At 43.2% G+C, this 20,861-nt stretch overlaps 1 protein-coding gene across 1 annotated transcript in view; it reads left to right on the top strand.

Annotated features, from left to right (window-relative positions):
- TEK (TEK receptor tyrosine kinase) overlaps positions 1 to 20,861 on the top strand; it is a 116,796-nt gene that overhangs the window by 86,799 nt on the left and 9,136 nt on the right. Inside the window, exons 11-17 of the mRNA XM_080668289.1 lie at positions 3,033 to 3,320; positions 9,031 to 9,330; positions 11,571 to 11,725; positions 13,450 to 13,660; positions 16,217 to 16,327; positions 18,955 to 19,145; positions 19,672 to 19,785. Coding sequence (XP_080524415.1) covers positions 3,033 to 3,320; positions 9,031 to 9,330; positions 11,571 to 11,725; positions 13,450 to 13,660; positions 16,217 to 16,327; positions 18,955 to 19,145; positions 19,672 to 19,785 — 1,370 coding nt within the window. The remainder of the gene's footprint in view (positions 1 to 3,032; positions 3,321 to 9,030; positions 9,331 to 11,570; positions 11,726 to 13,449; positions 13,661 to 16,216; positions 16,328 to 18,954; positions 19,146 to 19,671; positions 19,786 to 20,861) is intronic.

Below are 20,861 nucleotides of genomic sequence, written 5' to 3'. Positions count from 1 at the left end.
ACCATCGGTGACTATCTCCTGGTCAGCGCTATATGGTTTCAAGTTCACAGATGTGTAATTCGTATTACCTTACAGGGTAAGAATGATCATCTTCCCCATTTTACAGAGTGAAAAGTAGAGCCTCACGGTGGTTAATAACTTGCCCATGGTGATGTATCTGATGCAAAACCACACTGGATTTTCAGAACTAATGGTTTTGTTTCTCCAACTATTATTGTTGTTTTTACCTAGGAGCCCAAGGCACAATTTCTTTAACCCATTTGATAAAGATTTCTACTTTCAGTCCATTTGCTAAAGGCAGAAGGATAGAGAGTGATTTAGTGAGAAACTAGGAGGAACATCTAGTTCTCTTGCAGGGCTGTACAGCCCTAACAGAGACCCCCCCCCCACCCCCCCCCCGCCACACTCCACACACCCCACCTCATTTCCATTTGACCAGCAGCATCTTGAAAGAGCCAAATAGGAATCACAAGCTCCGCTGGTGCTTGTAGGAGCACTGCACACGTAAGACGTGGTTTTCTGGGAACCTATCAGGTAGTGAACACCGAAAGATAACAGCAGAAACTCTTTAAGTTAGATGACAAAGGGATCTCTATGAGCAAAGAGCTCCCTGGCACATGCTCAGGTTGATGCCGCAGAACTCAGCACTCAGAATACGTTCCAGCCAGGATGGATTCAGGGGTCTCTAGCAATATTTCAAAGTAGTTTTCAAGGGTAGGCGGGAAGGGGATCTTTGAAGGCTCTGTTCCCATCATTTGAATTTTGCTGATGCTTGTTTTTTAATTCATCTGGCAGCTGCAAATTTATAATTGTGTTGGTGGATTGATGGAACACATGGTACAGAGGACAGGTAGGGAGGGGTGAAGGGTAAGTCATGTTCCTGAAGGAAAGGAAAAAGGGAAATGGCCATTTAATGTGATACTCCTCTGTACCAGGCATAGGCCTAGAAGGTTTACAAGTATGCTCCAAACATCAAGCTTCTGTCTGCTTGGTGATTATAAGTCTGTCTAGCCACTCTGGGTGGCTTATTTTGGAACTTAAGCTTTCGAGATGAGCAAAAGGAATTGACATCACCTCTCTCAATTTGCAAAGTTTGTAGAGAAAGGACCAGTAAGAATGATAGCATGATGTCAGGCAAGCTGCAGGCCCTGCTTGTGGGTCCTCTCTAGTCTGAGAGCAGCCAGAGCTGATGGTGAGAGCCACTCTCCTAGTGAAGGGAAATAGACCTTCCCTCTCACTTCTAACCAACAGAGCACTGTTTCTCAACCTTTTACTTTTAATTTTTAAATTATTGCCCCCTAAGGAGATTTTAGATATTTTTGTTCTTAGGAAAAAATGGCTATTTTGTCCCAGTGTCTCCCCTGCCATGAATTTTTAAATGTTTTTAAAAAATATATCTTTATTGATTTCAGAGAGGAAGGGAGAGGGAGAGTGAGAGAGAGAGAGAAACATCAATGATGAAAGAGGATCATTGATCGGCTGCCTCCTGCACACTCTCTACTGGGATGGAGCCTGCAACCCGGGCATGTGCCCTGACTAGGAATTGAACTGTGACCTCCTGGTTCATAGGTCGACACTCAACCACTGAGCCACCTTGGAGCCGGGCCCTGTCATGAATTTTAATACAGTGAATTTGTTTCTAGTGTATCGTGGCCCTTCATAAACCATTGTAATATCTAAAAATTTATCACACCCTAAGCACCAGTTTTTGGTCCCTTTGGGACAATAATACATGAATTAGAGGATCTCTATTCTATGTTTTGAAAATAATTTATATCTGAAACTTAAAATCAATTTAGTATTATTAACTGAAAACACAGATTCCTCTTCTGTCCACTGACACATGATAAAACATTTTAAGAAGGAACGAGGGGGGCAGGGGAAGGGAGAGAAGGAGGTTATGATGATGTAGCATCTAGCACATTCTAAGCATTTTCACATCCATTTTCTCATTTATTCCTCTTGAGTCTGGAAGGTGGGTATTTTCATTTTGGGTTACATGTGAACTTAGAGAGGTTGTCAGTTTTCCCAAGGTCACAAGACTAAAGTGGCATGCTCTTGTCTCTCTGATTTCAAAACCCATATTGTTTCCATTCTCTCGCCTCTCTGGTGGCCCAGGTTCTTGTAGGTAGTTATGGCTGGGCAGCGTGCTGGGCGCCCATGTGATCAGAGCAGGGCTAGCCTGGCCCTCCCACCACAGCTGCTATGTCTAAAATTCTCCTTGTTAAGAGGAAGTAATCCCAAAGTTGCTTTAAAATCTGTTGCTCAAAATGGTAAGAGAAATACTCACCTACAAACCCATAAACTTGGCAAATCCACTGTTTTCATGTTTATCAGTTTCCTTCCTATCGTTCACCAATTGTAGACATGACCTTTTCAAAGTTGCAATGAGACTTTTTCTCACGTATTATAAATATTTTTATTGGGTTTTCATACTTTCCCCAATTATCTATTTTAATCCATTGTGTGGTTATATCATAATTTTTAAAGCATTTTCCTGTTTTGAGCATTTTGGTTTCTTCTAATATTTTGCTATTATAAATAATGTTATAATGAACATCTTCATGCACATAGGTTTCATCTTCCTTTGGATTATTTCTTTTTTTTAATTTATTGATTTTAGGAAGACAGAGGAGAGAGAAACATCAATTGGGTATATTGGGATGATGCTCCAACCAACTGAGCTACCTGGCCAGGGCTGGATTATTTTCTTTGGGGTAAATCCCTGGAAGTCGTATTATAGGGCCAAAGTATGTGTAATTTCTAGGGCTCTTGAAAAAATTCCCAAATTGTTCTCCAAATGGGTTGTAGTCCTGTATTATAATTACCTAATCTACTATTAGAATTTTTTTAAGGTTTTCTATTTTGGTAGGAAAATAGTGTTGCATGGCTGCTAGCTTGTGTTTATGTGATAGCTTGTGAAATTGTAGTATATTATTCTAGGAGCCAAGGTTATTCTGTAAAGCTGCCCTTTGAGGCTGTTTGTAACCTTTACCCTGTATAAAAATAATGATCTTTGTGGTTTCCCCCAGGTCTCCCTCCTCCAAGAGGTCTCAGTCTCCTACCAAAAAGTCAGACCACTCTAAATTTGACCTGGCAACCAATATTTCCAAGCTCAGAAGATGACTTTTATGTTGAAGTTGAGAGGAGGTCTGTGCAGATGAATAATGATCAGCAGAATATTAAAGTGCCAGGCAACTTGACATCTGTGTTACTTAACAATCTACACCCCAGGGAGCAGTATATAGTTCGAGCCAGAGTCAATACCAAGGCCCAGGGGGAATGGAGTGAAGACCTCACCGCTTGGACTCTTAGCGACAGTAAGTGACTCCTGCTGCCCTGGTCGTTCTGAATGACTTTTTAAAAAATATGTATTTTTATTGATTTCAGAGAGGAAGGGAGAGGAAGAGAGAGATGAGGGAATCATTGATTGGCCACCTACTGCACACCCCACACTAGGGATCGAGCCCACAAGCCGGGCATATGCCCTGACTGGGAATCGAACCATGACCTCCTTGTTCATAGGTCAATGCTTAACCATTGCTGGCCGGGCCTGAATGACTTTTGACCACTGTCATTTGGACTTAGCAACCCTCACTTCCTGATGTTTCTTAGAAATCATAAAAGGTAGTTAGTTGTGAATGGAGGCTAATCAGTATCCTGAAACATATAGGAAAGCTCCATGTAAATGGATTTGCAATAATTCAGGCAGGACTGTGCTGAAATTTACCTTTCCTTGGAATAGAATGATTTATTAAATAAATTAATACTATGAATAACATTTTCTGAGGCTCATTTAATCTGCCATAGTACAGCTTTCAGGATAATTATGTATCTATATATACATAGATGGTGATTAATTATAGATGGGTCTTCCTTAATCATAAAAGCCAAATAACTTTGCTTGACAAATATTCTTAACAGACAATTCTTGGAGCTACAATATATATATTTGAAAGTAAGAATATGACTTTTCTTTCAAAATATTCTGCAAATTAGGCTTTTCTTAATTTCAGATTGGTCACTTAAAATTAGTTGCAACTTCTCGGGTTTCTTTGTGGCATCGAAAGCTTTTTCATCATTAAGCAGAGAGTTCTGTTTTAATTCAGAGCTTTAGAACGATGTCTGTGCACAGGGTCAGATATCTCTTGGCCACACTAGCAACCACTTCAGTCAGGATGGGTGGTCCCTCGCCCACCCCCAGAGTCCAAGGCTCTCTCCTGCTTCCTCAGTAACAGGTGTGGCACCTGGCTCAGTGTTTCTCCTCTTGTATCAGTGGTGTGGGCAGCTCAACTCTTATCAGTGTTTAGGGAGTCTCCATCATTTTCCACAAATTCTGTGAAATTTAAAAATTACAGAGCAGTGAAGAGAATAATACAGCAAACACATCCCTACCACCCACAAGTAACAACTGCTAATATTTAGTCATGTTTACTTTCAGCTTTTTTGTTGATTTGTGGAATAACACAAGACAGATATACCAAATCCCCTTTGACCACCATTCCTACTCTAATTCTATTCTCCTCTCCCCAGAGACAATAAGATTGAGTTTGTTATGTACTTTCCACTCAATGTTGTAGAATTTTAATACATTCTATATATCCATAATGTACATATGTCTACATATTATTCTTTATCTTGCTTTTTTGAATAAACATTATTTTATCTGTCCATGTTACTTTGCTTAGATCTGACTTATGCTTTTTAAACTTCTGCATAATACTATAGTTCATATTAAACTTGGGCATTTTGGGGGCATTTAGATTTCCTCTTGTTTGATATATTTGTTGATATATCAACAACTTTGCCCATGGGCTCGGTTGTCTTCTTTTATTGATTTGTTAAAGTTGTTTATATAATTTGGATACTAATCTTGTTACATACATTGCAAATATATTCTCCTAATCTCTTTATTTTCACCTTGTCCATGGTGTTTTTTATCCTACACACAGTTTACATGTGATCAGACCAGTCGATATTTGCCTTTGTGGTTTGTACTTTTTGGTTTTGAAATTATTCCCTATCCCAAGGTAAATATAGTCTCTATATTTTTTCCAGTAGTTGTAGTGTTTTTATTTTTTCATATTTAAGTCTTTATGATATAGAGATGTTATTTGGGGGTAGAGTGTAAGTATTTTAATCTTTTACATTTCAATCGTATTTATTCACATATGGCAAGCTGGTGGTCCCAATGCCATATATTGAGTAGTCCCACTAGTGACTTGTGATGCTTTCTGTATCTGACACCCAGTTCTCACATTGGTTTTGCTTCTGTTTCTGGGCACTCTGTTCTCTTTTCCGCTGACCTGTGTGTTTGTTCCTGTACCATTTCCATCTGTTTAAATTACTAGGGATTTATTAAATGTTTTGATAACTGTAGGGTGAATCATTATTTCCTTTTTCAACATTGTCTTAGATGTTCGTTCACTATTCTGTATAAATTTTACCCTCATTAGAATTATATACTATCAAACCACATTGTAATTATCATATTTATAGAATGAAATAAAAACTAGCTAGTAATCACTGAAAGAGGACTTGCCTTGTGTGGAATTTGATAGGGGTGAGGGTGGGGATTATGCTGATGCTGACATTGGCAGGGTAGGAGCCGATTCCTACAGGGTCAAGAAATTAGGGCAAGGAGCATATGGATGAGAACGTTTCAGTCTTACCTGATATATTTGTTAATATGCTATGTTGTCATTGGCTGATGTTGCATATAGGTTGTTCAGAAGTCAAATTAATGTTTCCAATTTAAAGTTTATGTTGGTGCCTACCCTAGCAATCCAATTTGGACCAAATGAAAGGAGTGAAATGAATTAGATGTGGCATATGGCCCCATACATATGGGAAACATAATAAATGTGTGTAATGTGTCCCTGTATATGTAGAGTATATCATTAACACTTTCAGTGACTTTCTGAGGAAACTAGAGGCCTGGTGCACGAAATTCGTGCACTGGGGAGGGGGGTTCCTCAGTCCAGCCTGCCCCCTCTCACAGTCCGGGAGCCCTCAGGGGATGTCCTACTGATGGGATGTCTGTAGTCCGGCCTCCCTCTGCAGGAGGTGACCGGCTGATCAAGGGAAGGCGCCACCCCCATCACCCCGCTGCTGCTGCCACTGTTGGCCGCCGCAGCCACCAAGGTGTTTTCATCAACACGGACTCCAGTCCCTTCACCACAAAAAAAAATGACAACTTTCTTTAGGCATTTTCAAGATGTCTCTTTCATAGGATATGACATTTCTTTCTTTTTTATCCTCAAATGAGGATATTTTCTCATTGATTTTTAGAGAGAGGGAAAGACAGAGAGAAACATCAATGTGAGAGGCACACTTCGATTGGTTGCCTCCTGCATGAGCCCTGACCTGGGCCCCGGCTAGGGAGGAGCCTGCAATCTAGGTACATGCCCTTGGTCAGAATCAAACCCAGCCCCCCTGTGGGTTTGTGTCTCCGCTCCGGCCCCAGTGCAGCAGCCGTGGGGCTGAGGCTGGGGCTGGAGACCAGCCCCCCTGCATGTTGTTCTCTCCAGCGGGCTGTCCTGTCCATTGTTCTCTCAGGCTCTGGGGCTGCGCTAGGCCCCTCCTCCTGAGCTGGTTGTGACTATTATGGTGTCCTGGCCTAATTTGCATATTATCTCTCTCTCTCTCTCTCTCTCTCTCTCTCTCTATATATATATATATATATATATATATATATATATATATATATATAGAATAGGAATTATCATCACATTTAACAGATAAGGACCTGACACTCAGAGGAGGGAAAGTAACTGGACCAGACTTCTACAGCTCAGGATTCTAATTAACATTTCTATGTTTTGTTTATTTACTTTGCTAAACCATGCTACTGATTTGTCTCTTTGGATGGGCAACCAACTGCTTCAAAGTAAGATCAGTTATTGGAGAATTCTAAATTGTTTATAATCTGGTTAGCTTTCCTAAAGTATTTTATTTTCAATTCGAGTTGGCATTAAATATTATATTAGTTTCAGGTGTATGCATAGTGGTTAGACATTTACATAATTTACAGAGTGATCCCTCCCAATAAGTCTATTACCCATTTGACACCATAGATAATTATTACCAAATGTTGACTATACTAGTATTTCCTATGCTGTATTTTACATCCCCGTAACTATTTTGTAACTATTGATTTGTACTTCTCAATCCCTTAACCTTTTTCACCCAATCTCCCGAACCCCCTCCCATCTGGCAACCATCAGTTTATTCTCTGTATCTATGATTGTTTCTATTTTTTCATTTATTTTTTTCTTTAGATTCCACCTATAAGTGAAATTATATGGTATTTATCCTAAAGTGTTTCAGAATCTACTTTAGAGGCACCGGGAAATCTGCTAAAATGTAGATTACTGGGCTCAGACTCACTGAATCTGAATCAGAGGTCCACTAAGCGAGCCCAAGACTTCTCTCAGGCATCAAGTAGATAAACTGACACATGCAAATTAATTGGCACCAAAATTACAGTCATTATTCTTCCAACAGGCGTTTTCAAGGTACTGCTTCTTTTGGTGACAGGCTTAGCATACCACTGGTTTAAGAACTTGAATTTTTTTTCTGAGGCACAACTAATACAAATACTAAATATGTGTTCATAGTAATCTGAAAATGTTAATATTCCTACTACTCTGTCATCCCTTGTGGGAGGAAGGTTATTTTATATTTTTGCAAAGATTTACAAAAAGCTTGGTACCGGATGCAAAGGAAGTTAAGACATATTGCTGATTAATTGTGATTTTGAATAATTTACCACCTGTTAGACATAGAAAATGACAATCAGATTTGGAAGGCTCAAAATCTATTACCTGATTCTCATAGGTTGCCACAGTTACATAAGAGTATGACATGGGGAATCAACATCAGGGAGAGAGGAAATTTAAAAGGAAAAAAATCTCTGAGAATACAAAATAGAACGAATGTACATCAAGACATTTCTTGAAGGTTCTAGTTTGCTTATAAACCATAACTTTTATATGGAGTGAAATGGCCTGGGTCTATTACTTGTGTACTAGGACCAGTACAGGTCCCTTAATATTTTGAAGTCTCAGTTTTCTTGCTGCTAAAATTGGGATAATTAAAATCTCAGCACTGGTTACCTACCTGCCTGAGTGGTTTTGGGGTCGAGGGAGCGCCTGCGCACGGAAGCACCTTGTAAACAGCCTCACAAAGAGAAGGCACAGTTAACATCAAGGGCAAGACCTTGGAGTCCTTCTTTCCTTGAGTCAAAGTGTTTCAGGCTTTGAAGAGTCACAGAGTTCCCTTCTGGCCTGTGCTTGTCTTTGTCTGAAAGGAGCTGGAGTGGGCCTGCAGGAAGGACTCTGTGCATGTCATCTTCACATCTGGAAAGCCTCAGAGTATCTCTCTCATCCTTCCTATGACCCTAATGGAATACTATCTGTCTCTTCCCCACATCTCGATAGCAGTTTGTTTACAAAGTGCTTAACACATTGTCTTATGTGTACACTGACTTGCTACTGCTCCCTAAATGCATTTGTGGCAAGGATGGGGTCCTAAGGGACAGTGGCTGATTATAGACTATGGCATCAGATTGCCAGGAGTTCAATCTTATTTCTTCTCTTTAATAACTGTGTGACCTTCACCAAGTCACTTAACCTCTCTGGGCCTCAATACTTATGGTAAGAATGTTATGAAGATAAAATAAGTTACTATGTTGAAGAGCCCATATAAATGCCAGCTCTCGTAATCTTTCTGTCCTCCCCAGAATCAAGAGCAGTATAGTATAGGTTTTTGCAGTAACAGAACTTCCAAGGCCTTAATTTAGTGTAAGGATGACAAACATGTGATATATGTGTTGTTATTTTCCCATGTTGTGTTACTCCATCAAATCTGCATGGTGTCCACTATCAATTGTTTGGACTTACCTTCTGAGAAAACACCTCTTAACCATTCTCAGTTTATGAGCTGACATTAATTAACTCTCAAAACATAGTAATCTAAGAGATGGTAGTAGATCTTAAGTGAAATATTATTATTTTCTTAAATTTCTAGTTCTCCCTCCTCAACCCGCAAACATCAAGATTTCCAACATCACAGACTCTTCAGCCATGATTTCTTGGACAATCGTGGATGGCTATTCTATTTCTTCTATTATCATCCGTTACAAGGTTCGGGGCAAGAATGAAGATCAGCACATTGATGTGAAGATCAAGAATGTCACTATCACCCGCTATCAGCTCAAGGGCCTAGAGCCCCAAACACCTTACCAGGTGGACATTTTTGCAGAGAACAACATAGGGTCAAGCAACCCAACCTCTTCGCATGAGCTGACAACTCTCTCCAAGTCTCAAGGTTGGTAGTGCGGATAGGATCTAGAATTATTTCTGGAAAGGATCAGAAAGCTCCATTGTCTTAAGATAGTTAGCCCATATTTGTATTGTGGGACATAATTCATTTGTCCTAATAAGCTTCCCCATTTCTAGAGAGGTCCTTAAAGTGAAAATGTCCCCTGCTGCTCCATTGCCTCTTATTAAACCTTAGACTGAACTAGCCTAACAGCATTCCCCATCCAGCGACTGAAGCTTTGAGGAATATGACCTTGATTCTGTGGAGAAAGAAGACTGTGGAACCTGCTTAGTGAAGGCAGAACTGTGTGGTGATTCTGCGGGAGGCTCCAAGAACCACACTCCATTCTTTCTCAGAATGAACTCCTCTTTTAGCCTGGATGACACTATGCTATTCTGAGTTTTCTTCTACTTTTTGGATCCAGGTTATTATGCCTACACATCTGCCACTAACCCCTCGCCCAGGGAGAGTGAGCTCTTTGAGATCGAGAGATTCCTCAGAGTGCCAGGCACACTCAGCCCAGGGCTTGTGACGGATAAAACCTGTGAATGTAATTAAGTGAACAAAGGTGGGGGCTGGACGGAGAGCGGCGGCACAGCGTGTGGACCGCCTTCCCTTTGCAGTTTATCGGAAGTCGCACTTCCTAGTCCCCTGTATTAGTGACACGCGCAAAGGGACTGAGATAGAAGGGTGATTTCTGAAAATTTAGCATTTGGAATCGAGTTCATTTTTACAAAAAAATCTTATAATACTAAGCCCTTTCTTCTCTTCAGGGTTACTTAGGGCTTAAAAAATAAGATCAAACAGGCTATGTTTTCAATGCTGATTCTTTGGAACATTTTTGAAATGTCAGAGGAATGATGAATCTGTCAACTATAGAAAACTACAGTTTTCCGGTCACATCCTTAACAAATGCATAATTTTTATAGTTGCTTGTGTTTTAGTAAAATGTATACAAGTTACACATAAAATACAAACAGAAAAATTAAACAAGGCGTAACAAAACACCCCTCACCACTCCATTCCGGATATTTCTTTACACACATGCACAGAGATAGAAGGAAAGATATATGATCGCAAAAGAATCTTGTAAGAAGATGGGGCATGCGCTACATGCTGTTTTTCATAAAAATACATGGAATTTAATTTTATTTGAATTTAAATAAGGGACAGAAGTGGCAGGATTAGACCTTAGTCTTTTATAGTTAATTCTGACTCGAGCCATAAATTTAATAGTTTTTCTCCTCCCTCCCTCCCTGTTCCTTCCTCCTTTCTTTTTTTTTTTTTTAATATATTTTATTGATATTTCACAGAGAAGAAGAGAGAGGGATAGAGAGCTAGAAACATCGATGAGAGAGAAGCATCAATCAGCTGCCTCCTGCACACCTCCCACTGGGGATGTGCCCGCAACCAAGGTACATGCCCTTGACCGAATCGAACCTGGGACCTTTCAGTCCGCAGGCTGATGCTCTATCCACTGAGCCAAACCGGTTTCGGCTTTCCTCCTTTCTTTTCTTCTCCCATTGGTATCCTCAGGTTCTCTCCATCCACTCTTTAAGACAAAAAAACCCACAACAAGGTATCTTATTACAGACTCTAAGCTCGTAGCATCATGAAGCTTTTCCAAGTGGGGAGAATGTGCGGGGGGTTAGTCTCTTTCCAAAGTCACGCATCTAGTCAGCCATTCTCACTGCTGTTGGATCATGCGCATCAGCTGAGGCCTCTACTCACAAGTAAAACTTGAACAAATGACAATGACTAATGATGAGTACATTGCCATTTAAAAAACACTTTTGCACTTTTTAAATATATATATATATATATATATATATATATATATATATATATATATATATATTTCATTGATTTTTCTACAGAGAGGAAGGGAGAGGGATAGAGAGTTAGAAACATCGATCAGCTGCCTCCTGCACACTCCCCACTGGGGATGTGCCTGCAACCAAGGTACATGCCCTTGACCGGAATCAAACCTGGGACCCTTCAGTCTGCAGGCCGACACTCTATCCACTGAGCCAAACCGGTCAGGGCACACTTTTTTTTTAAGGATCTTAAGACAACACCATGAACCAGACTCATCTCCATTGAGTTTCAGAAAATAAATGAGTAGCCCTAGGTCACATGGCAATGCAGTGGCTCAGAGTCTCATTCACCGCGACTTCTCCCCCAGGTGGCCTGGGCTGCGCTCTGTCGGAACTAACCCCGCTGCTTGTCCTGTGTTCCCCACACAGCACCAGCAGAGCTCGGTGGCGGGAAGATGCTGCTCATCGCCATCCTGGGCTCAGCGGGCATGACCTGCCTGACCGTGCTCTTGGCCTTTCTCATCATGCTGCAGCTGAAGAGGGCGAACGTGCAGAGGAGGATGGCCCAAGCCTTCCAAAACGTGGTATGTCCCCTTCCCACCAGCTCACAAGTGCAGATCCACACACATACAGACCCTTCACTTCACAGATGTGCACCAGGCCGTTTTCTTGTAAACATGTCCCTTTGGTGAGTTTTGCCTTCTCTTTGGCTTCCATGATTAAATGGGAGATAATAGCATAACCATGGGGTTTCCTGTCCAAAACGGAACAATTTTGAGAGCAAAGGAGGTTGCTCTTAATACTTAAGCAGGATACCAGGCCTAACACAGGACTGTCACCCTGCCAAAATGAGCTGTATGATCATCCGAGTGAAAAGCCACCGGAGAGAGTAACTTGCAATATAAAGAACTGGACACTTTGGTAAGGAAGGACATGAGGGTGGGCAGACCTCGGTGTGCCAGGTAATGGTGTGCTGCATCCGACAGGTTTTCCCCACATTTTTCCATTTCCAGTTTCCATTTCCTACATCAGGTATCTTCCTCAATCCCACTGCACCTTGTATATGTAAGGATGATGTACACGTGTGCCTCTCCTACTCCTGCGTACCTTTCGGTCTGCAGTCATAGTGCGTGGCCCTTGGCACGGCTTCTCTCTCATCTAGGAGTTTTGACCAGTAGCAGCGAAGGTCTACAAAGTCGCGCTTCACCAGCAGGCATGCATTGGAGTCCCTTGGGATGCCACGGCCTGAACATCACTCTAGACCAGCCGTGGGCAAACTACGGCCCGCGGGCCGGATCCGGCTGTTCTATCCAGTTCTCTTGCTCTCCCCTCCGCTCCTTTACTTTGAATTTATATTAGTTCACACAAACACTCCATCCATGCTTTTGTTCCGGCCCTCCGGTCCAGTTTAAGAACACATTGTGGCCCTCGAGTCAAAGAGTTTGCCCACCCCTGCGAGTCTAGATTGTGGTTTGAGGCCCTGTAAAATTAATTTGCACCCAACTTTGTCGATTCTGTACATGAACCATTGAGTGCAATGGCATGTTCCCAGTGAGGTGTATCTTGATGTGCACATGTCCCCGAGATTCCGCTCAGTGGGGTACAGGGAAGCTGTGTGACCTAACTCGGAGTCGCTCGACTCAGGCTGTCACTGGGGAGGCAGGACCAGCAAGGGGTCAGCGGAGCTGGAGCACGTCATGATGCAGTGAGCAGCGTTTACACTCAGAGAAAAGGAGCCCTGTGTTGGGCTTTGTTCTAAGCCTCAGTCACCCTGCGGCTAGTCTGCTCCATAGTGGGCCTGGGATATTTATTCTAAGCTTTAAGACAAATGGGAGGGAGGCAGGGAGGAAGGGAGAGTAAGGGAGGGAGGGAGGGAGGACTCAGAACAGACCAAGGTGATGCTAGGAAGGCTCTCCCTGAGGCATGTCCTATGACTTCCACAGAGAGAATCTTTGAGTTGTTTTTCAAGTCAGGACTGAATACTTGCTCATTCCACAGCAAAGTGTAATGAGTGTACAGACTCAAGTGTAAATAACTGGGGGACATGCCATGCCATGGCAGACATACTGTTACTCTGCTTCCCTTGCTCTGTACAGACATTGTTAATCAACTGTGGCATGCTTCCCCACCGAGGCCTGGAGTTGTGCCCAGGCAGCTCTGTGGACAGCCAGCTCACCAGAATGGGTTTGTTAGATAACACCCATTTCCACCTCCATTCTAGAATCAGATTTGTCACCTTGTGTGGATACAACCTTAGAATTATTTTTAAAAAAACTGACATGACACCATGAAAACAATATCTTTCCAGAGGGAAGAGCCAGCTGTGCAGTTCAACTCAGGAACCCTGGCCCTGAACAGGAAGGCCAAGAACAACCCAGACCCCACCATTTATCCAGTGCTCGACTGGAATGACATCAAGTTTCAAGATGTGATTGGGGAGGGGAATTTTGGCCAGGTTCTCAAGGCGCGGATCAAGAAGGACGGGTTACGGATGGACGCTGCCATCAAGCGGATGAAAGGTCAGTGCGTGGCCAGATCGAGTCAGCATTTCAGCAGGGTGGGGAGAAAGCTGAACTTCCTGTCGAAGCTTTCCTCTGTGGTCTTGCATTCTTTAAGCAAAACATTGGCACGATGTCAGAGGCAGCTGTTCCGTGCAACTGAAGGTGAGGTTTCCTTTGAGGTCAGCCCGTGATAGGTCAGGATGTAAACATGAAGATGAGCTATTTAAACACACTGTCTTGGTTCCTTGGGACATGAGAACACGGATTCTCTGCCACACACTGCTAACCCCTGGGAGCATTACTGCTTCTCTAGTGCAGTGGTTCTCAGAATTCAGCGCATCAGAATCCCCTGGGAGACTGGTTTAAAGGCAGCCCCCTGGGCCCCACCCCACGGTTTCTGATTCAGTCTCATGCAAGGCCAGAGAGTCTGCAATTCCAATCAGTTCCCAAGTGACACTGATGCTGAGGGTTTGGAGGCCACACTTTGCAAGCCACTGTTTCACGGGTTGTCTGCATCAAAATTCCTGGAGACATAGTAAGAAATGCATTGACTTGGGCTCCTCCCAGCCCTGGTTCTGCTATATTTGCCTCTCTTGGGGGGTGCAGGAGAAACCGTGTCCTTAAGCTTCCTCAGGGATCTTTCTGCACACGTGAGCTTGAAAACCACTCATCTCAGATGACAAGAACTACATCTTTCAGTCGGGTTCATCTCAAGCCTGCTCGGTGCTTCCTGTTTTAAAGATTGGGTAATGAACGGCTTCCGAGAAGGCAGAGTCACCGATGCCCTGGCCACACTGGCTGCCCTCTCTCCTGTGGGAAACAACAGCTCTCAGCATTGTCTGGGGCAGTGGCGTGTGAGAGCGAGAATGGAACTGTCACACTTGGTTGCTCTGTAATAAGGCTCTCTAAGGTCACCGCTGGGTTTCCTTAGAAACTGAGGCAGCACTGAGTCTCGGATGAGAATTAACTCTAAATCTTATCCAATCACACCGCTTTCTGCATTGTTAGAAAACAAACAGCCCCAGCCAGTTTGGCTCAGTGGATAGACTGTCGGCCTGTGAACTGAAAGGTCCCAGGTTCGATTCTGGTCAAGGGTACATGCCCAGGTTGTGGGCTTGATCTCCAGTGAGGGGCTTGCAGGAGGCAGCTGATCAATGATTCTCTCATCATTGATGTTTCTATCTCTCTCTCCCTCTTCCTTCCTCTCTAAAAATCAATAAAAATATAAATATATTTTAAGAAAACAAAAACAAATAAGCAAAATATTAACTATGCTTACAGAAAGTAATGTTTCAGTGCACATATGCATGCACACACACACCCCTGCTTAGCAGCCAGGAATCCCTTTTTTTTTTCTACCTTAGTCACAGGGAGTTTGGGGAGCAGTAAGGATAGTGAGGAAGAGAGGGTATAGGACCTTGTAAAATCAGTTTTTGTTGGGATCTGACCTGAGCCTAACTGTCTACGTCATGCCCATGTGAAGAGGTGAAATAGCTTAACAGCCCCAGGACATGCAATTTCTGCCGGGGGGGGGGGGGGCGGTGTGACACATCCAAATGGGGGACACCCTCACTATAAAGAACGTCCCATCTGAAATTCTCCCAAGGCATTGACCCATGGGCTGCTGTGGTGTGGACAGGCATCGCCTGCTCGTTAGTCTTACAGGCATCCTTAGACCAATCGAAACAGGGCCATCATTTTCATGCCCACAGACACTAGCACCCTGTTCTTTTTCTAAACACAGCGACAGCACACTGTCACCCACTCGAGGCTGATCTGTTTGGGCATCGATCAGTGGGTTTTCCGCCCAGCCTGCTGGTGCCTGGTGATCCCCGCTCTGCTCCAGGTGCCAATGGAGGGACAGGGCGACAAGAGACTAATGGAAGTCGGCTTCCTGACTACCAAGCAGCTTCTATCAAAAAGTCAGTGGGGTTTGAGTTTTTGCGCAGGTCTGACTTGTGGAAACGCAGTTAAAATCATGAGCAAAGAGAGTTGTGTGCGTTCTTGGTGACGTTTCAATGAAACGTGGCCCTATTCCTCAACACGTCTGCCTCAGAGTGGAGCTGGAGCTGGAAGAGCTGGAGTCCAGAAGTGGAGGCAGCTCCATCCCCACTGAGGCATTTCCCTGGGCATCTGACAGCATATAACAACCAATAACATGTTAGTGCAGTGGGTCTCAACCAGGGCTGATTTCCCCCTGGGGGGCAGTTGGCAATGCCTGGGTACATTTTTGGTTGGGATACTGGTATCTAGTGAGTAGAGGCAGACATGCTGCGAAACATCCTACTATGCACAGGACAGCGCCTACAATACCAGTACCAGCCCCAAGTGTCAGCAGTGACAATACTCTTCCTTTGCGCCATCTCTGATTTCTCCACAGTTTTCCAGACCTATTGGTGGCCGAGTCACCAATAACGCACACAACTCTCTTTGCTTATGATTTTAACTGCTTTTCCACAAGCCAGACCTGCACAAAAACTCAAGTGCACTTGAGGGCCCCAGGGAGGAGGAGGGGTCAGTTGTTTCTGAAGAGGAATGATGGACAGGGATCATAACTCTTGACCTTCTTCCCAGAATATGCCTCCAAAGATGACCACAGGGACTTCGCGGGAGAACTGGAGGTTCTTTGTAAACTTGGACACCACCCGAACATCATCAATCTCTTGGGAGCGTGTGAACATCGTGGTAAGATGCTCTTTCCTGTCTTTCCTGACAGGCTTTTTTTTTTTTTTTAAATCAGGCAAATTCCACATTGAAATTAGGTAAGAGAATAACCTTAAGTTACAGTTTCAATCTGAATGACTAGCCTCATTTATGGGCTGCGCCGAGGTTTGGCATCTTTTTGGAGGTAGGAGCTAAGGCTGGATCATTTGCCCTCTGATGTGGTTCAGCCATTTCCACCCAAAGGCATCCCTGGCTCCCACACGCCCCGTGCTCGCTAATCCAGAAGTTTGTTCAGCTACCACTGCCGAATCCCAGTCCCAGGCAGAGCGAAGGCCTTGGTTCTGGTTAGTTGTCTATCTTCTCATTTCCTACCAATCCCATGCAGCTGATGTTCTGAATGTCAAATCCATGAATGCCAATGATCTGTAATATGTAAGCATTTGATAATACTTAGGGCAAATAATAATAATAATAATAATAAGCTTTATTATTTTCTCAATCTGTACAATTTCCTGTACAATTACAGTGGAGCTTGACAACTACCCTATGTTGCACATACTCTTAAAGTTCACCCTACATTATTGATTCAAATATTTATTGAGTACTTCTGTTGAGTACTTAATATATTACTAATTTAAATATTTATTGAGAGACTTACCTCTGCATGCTACCTGGGTTTGTGGTTCGGAATCTATGCTTACACTCAATTTCTCGTGGAAAAGTTTTCTCCTACAAAAAAGCTCCACAAAGTAATTATTTACAAACTTGACAACCTCTTGTTGACTTTGCAGCACAAAACCAACAATGGAAAAGAGACTGCTTCCTTTTCCTCAATTTATTAAACTAAAAATACTGGTGAGGCAGATAATACATCACTCTGCAATCCAATAAGGGTGTAATTCTGAAAGTCAGAGCATGTCCCTTACGTTAAAGAATGGAGTAATGACATTTATTTTTGAGCCACTTCCTGAAAACAGTCATCAGCATGGGGCAACAATAAATGAAAGTTAAAAAAAAAAAACAAAAACCAACAACAGAAAAATATATCTTTTTAAATTTTGCTCTATTGTCACATTACGACAGGGGTGGGGAACGTCCGGCCCTCGGGCCGTATAAGGCCCACGAAATCATTTGGTCTGGCCCTGCCAAGGCATTGAAGGTGAATTAATTAAATGTTTGACCAAATATAGCAGGCTAATTTTTAAGTAGGTAATTTTGTATGGTCTGTGAATGATGTTATAAATATCCAAATGGCCCTTGGCAGAAAAAAGGTTCCTCATCCCTGCATTAGGATGTAATTGATTGGTTCTTAAGGTTTATATTTCAGTAAAGAAGTGAGAAAGCATAGTCATACCAGGAACTATGTATATTTTTCCTTATAGTCAACAGGATTCAGTGCTAGAAATTTTTTTTATTTTGGCCAGAAATTTAATTTCTTAGAATACCTTTTAAGTTCAAAATCATTCCACATTTTAAATTTAGTTATAGCAAAAATATTACCTCTAAAAAGATAGTAAAACCACTCTACTTTTCACTGGCTCTAAAGATCAGTGTTTTTATAAAAAATATTGTTTTTTTATTAAAAGAAAAAACCAATTGAATAACAAATAAGACAATGGACCATAATGTGTTCTAAAAACCATTGTTTTGTGTTTTTTCTGGTCTCTGTAAGCAAAATGCAACCTCTGACACTGGGCCCTGCTGCCCGGTGACTGGCAATAAGGTGACCTGGTGTGGGGTTTAGGGAGGAGCAGAAGGTTGGAGAGAGTAAGCTATCAGCTGTGGGTTCTTCTGCTATAGATATGTAATCATTGTTTAGTTGTTTTTATTTGTTTTATTTTTAAAATAACCTCAAGAATAGTAGAGACACACTGAAATAACATGGCTGGCTCATATTAGGTTCTCAACCAGGATTGAATAAAAAAATAAAAGATGATGTGGCCCTAGCCGGTTTGGCTCAGTAGATAGAGCGTTGCCCATGAACTGAAGAGTTCTAGGTTTGATTTCAGTCAAGGCATGTACCTCAGTTGCAGGCTCGATCCCCATCCCTGGTTGGGGCACAAGGGGGAGGCAACCAACCAATGTGAATGTCTCACATATCTCTCTCTCTCTCTCTCTCTCTCTCTCTCTCTCTCTCTCTCTACCCCTCTCTCCCTCTCTCCCTCTCTCCCTCTCTCTCTCTCCCCCCTCCCCCCTCCCCCCCACCTTTACCCCTCTCATTCTCTCTAAAAAAAAAAAAATCAATGGAAAAATATTCTTGGGTGAGGATTAACAAAAAATACATAAACAAAAAAAGATGATATGTACTGGCTGCCTTAGATCCCCTGAAAACAAATGCTTTGATTTCCTGAGACTGTTACCACCGAGTAGGTGGAAGCACTCAGGAAGCTGTCCATGTTAGTCCGAATTTGGTGGGAAATGGGGAGGGGTGGGAAAGAGGGGCACCGTGGTCTCAGTATGGCACTCTTCAAGTATGGCAGGAGGTATCACTTCTCGTCCTACTGTCCCAGCAGTACCGAGGTTGGCCCCACTAGATGTTACTTGTAGATGACAAGTTTCATAAGCAAATTCCGAGGGCCATAGCACATCTCAGAAATTTTGAGCTTTTTAGGCCCCCTGGTAAGGGGTGTCTCTCCCTTTCCCCACAGGCTACCTGTACCTGGCCATCGAGTATGCCCCCCATGGCAACCTCCTGGACTTCCTGCGCAAGAGCCGTGTGCTGGAGACTGACCCGGCCTTCGCCATTGCCAACAGCACCGCCTCCACACTTTCCTCCCAGCAGCTGCTCCACTTTGCCGCAGATGTGGCCCGGGGCATGGACTACCTGAGCCAAAAACAGGTTTGTCACGAGGAACCTTGCTTGGGACATCTTTCCTTGGAAATGCTCTCTAGAATCAATTTACATTTGTACATTTTTTCCCCAGTTAACCTCTCTTCTCCAATTCCTCTTACAATCTCCCTAATTTTAATCTCCTTATTAATATTCCATCTGTTTATATAGGTGTTAATGCTCATCATTGGCAATATAATTATCTAGTGAATATCACCATATGTATTTGGTGAAGTGCCTTAACCCGTCTTAGCCCAAATAATGCTCAGAGCAGAGGACTTACATGGCAACAGGAAGATTTAATGACCTGGTTTCCCCCCCTGAAATACATCTCCCAAGATTTGGTAGAATCCACTGAGGGTTTTAGGGAGCAACTTCAAGGGGACTGGATTCTGGTGACATTTAAAAACCCATTTTCATCCTAACCTCTCATCACTATTTCCCAAAGTGCTGGCCCCCAGGGCATGGTACTAACAAAATGACTTGAAAAAGCAAATATGATGCTGGAAATACATGACGTTTTTTGAAATTTCAGTTTATCCACAGGGATCTGGCTGCCAGGAACATTTTAGTTGGTGAAAACTATGTAGCCAAAATAGCCGATTTTGGATTGTCCCGAGGTCAAGAAGTTTATGTGAAAAAGACGATGGTGAGTTCCAAATAGACCCAATAATTCCCTTTCCAAGTTGCCTTCCCATCCTGATGTTGCTGCTCTAAGACCATTGCTCTGTGGTGACCGAGGCGTCTACCGTGGACCCCAGTAGATATGCCCCTGGCCCAGCAAACATCCTTTCTAAGTTTTGATTCCTAACATGACTGGAGGATCCAAACTACCAGCAAAAAAACCACTATCACAGGTGGCCAGGTACTCACTCACTCACATGAGCCTCATGGTACATGGCTCAGCTCTGGATCCGGCCAGACCCTGTGCAAGGAGCTCCCACAATCTCCTTCCATGCACAGCAAACATGGGAGGGGCAAAAGAGACATTGAGCATATTTTCCAAATACAAGGAAAGTCAATTAATGAGGTTCCCAAATCACAAGGAGCCCCAGGGAGAAACTCGGGACTTCCAAAGGCCCACAGATTTCCGTCTTTGCAAAAAGTTCCCCACGCCCCTGTCAAGCCCAAATCAATCAAATCCATGTTCACCTAATGAGACCCGTTCTCCCAAACAGTAATATTTATCTCGTGTCCAATCCCGGGAGAACCTAACCACAGTGTTAGCAGAAGTAAGAAGTTGGACCTCATTCTGCTTTTGTTGCCCACCCTGGAAATGCCACATCCCTGGGTATTCGTACTGTGCCAATGTTTTTGGTGAAAAGGTTTTTGACCCCCCCCCCCCCCACTCCCCAGAATAGAAATCAAGGAAGAAGGAGGAACAGATTCAAAGGGGGGTTACTGAAACAAGGTGGGGGAAAGGAGAAAGGGAGGAGGGAGCTTGACGCATCAAGGGAGCACCCACTGATGAAGAATATGGCTCCCCGGCTGCTGGGGGCCTGGCTTAGGGCTGGTAGATTTCTTTGTTCTCCAGGTAACCCCCCTCCCGTGGGCTGGCTCTGACTGGCACAGGGGCAGACACACTGGCTTGGGGAGTGCCTGAAGAGAACCTTGAATCTTAGCTGGGAGAGGCTCAGAAAGTAACTGAAGAGCATTCCCACTGTCTTCAGGGAGGCTGAGCGGGCTCCCCAGCAGCATGCCACCACCCCTGCTTTCCCTGAGGCT

Source organism: Plecotus auritus (genome assembly GCF_963455305.1).
Source record: "Plecotus auritus genome assembly, chromosome: 5".
Classification (NCBI taxonomy): Eukaryota; Metazoa; Chordata; class Mammalia; order Chiroptera; family Vespertilionidae; genus Plecotus; species Plecotus auritus.
This window is presented reverse-complemented; position numbering and strand designations above follow the sequence as displayed.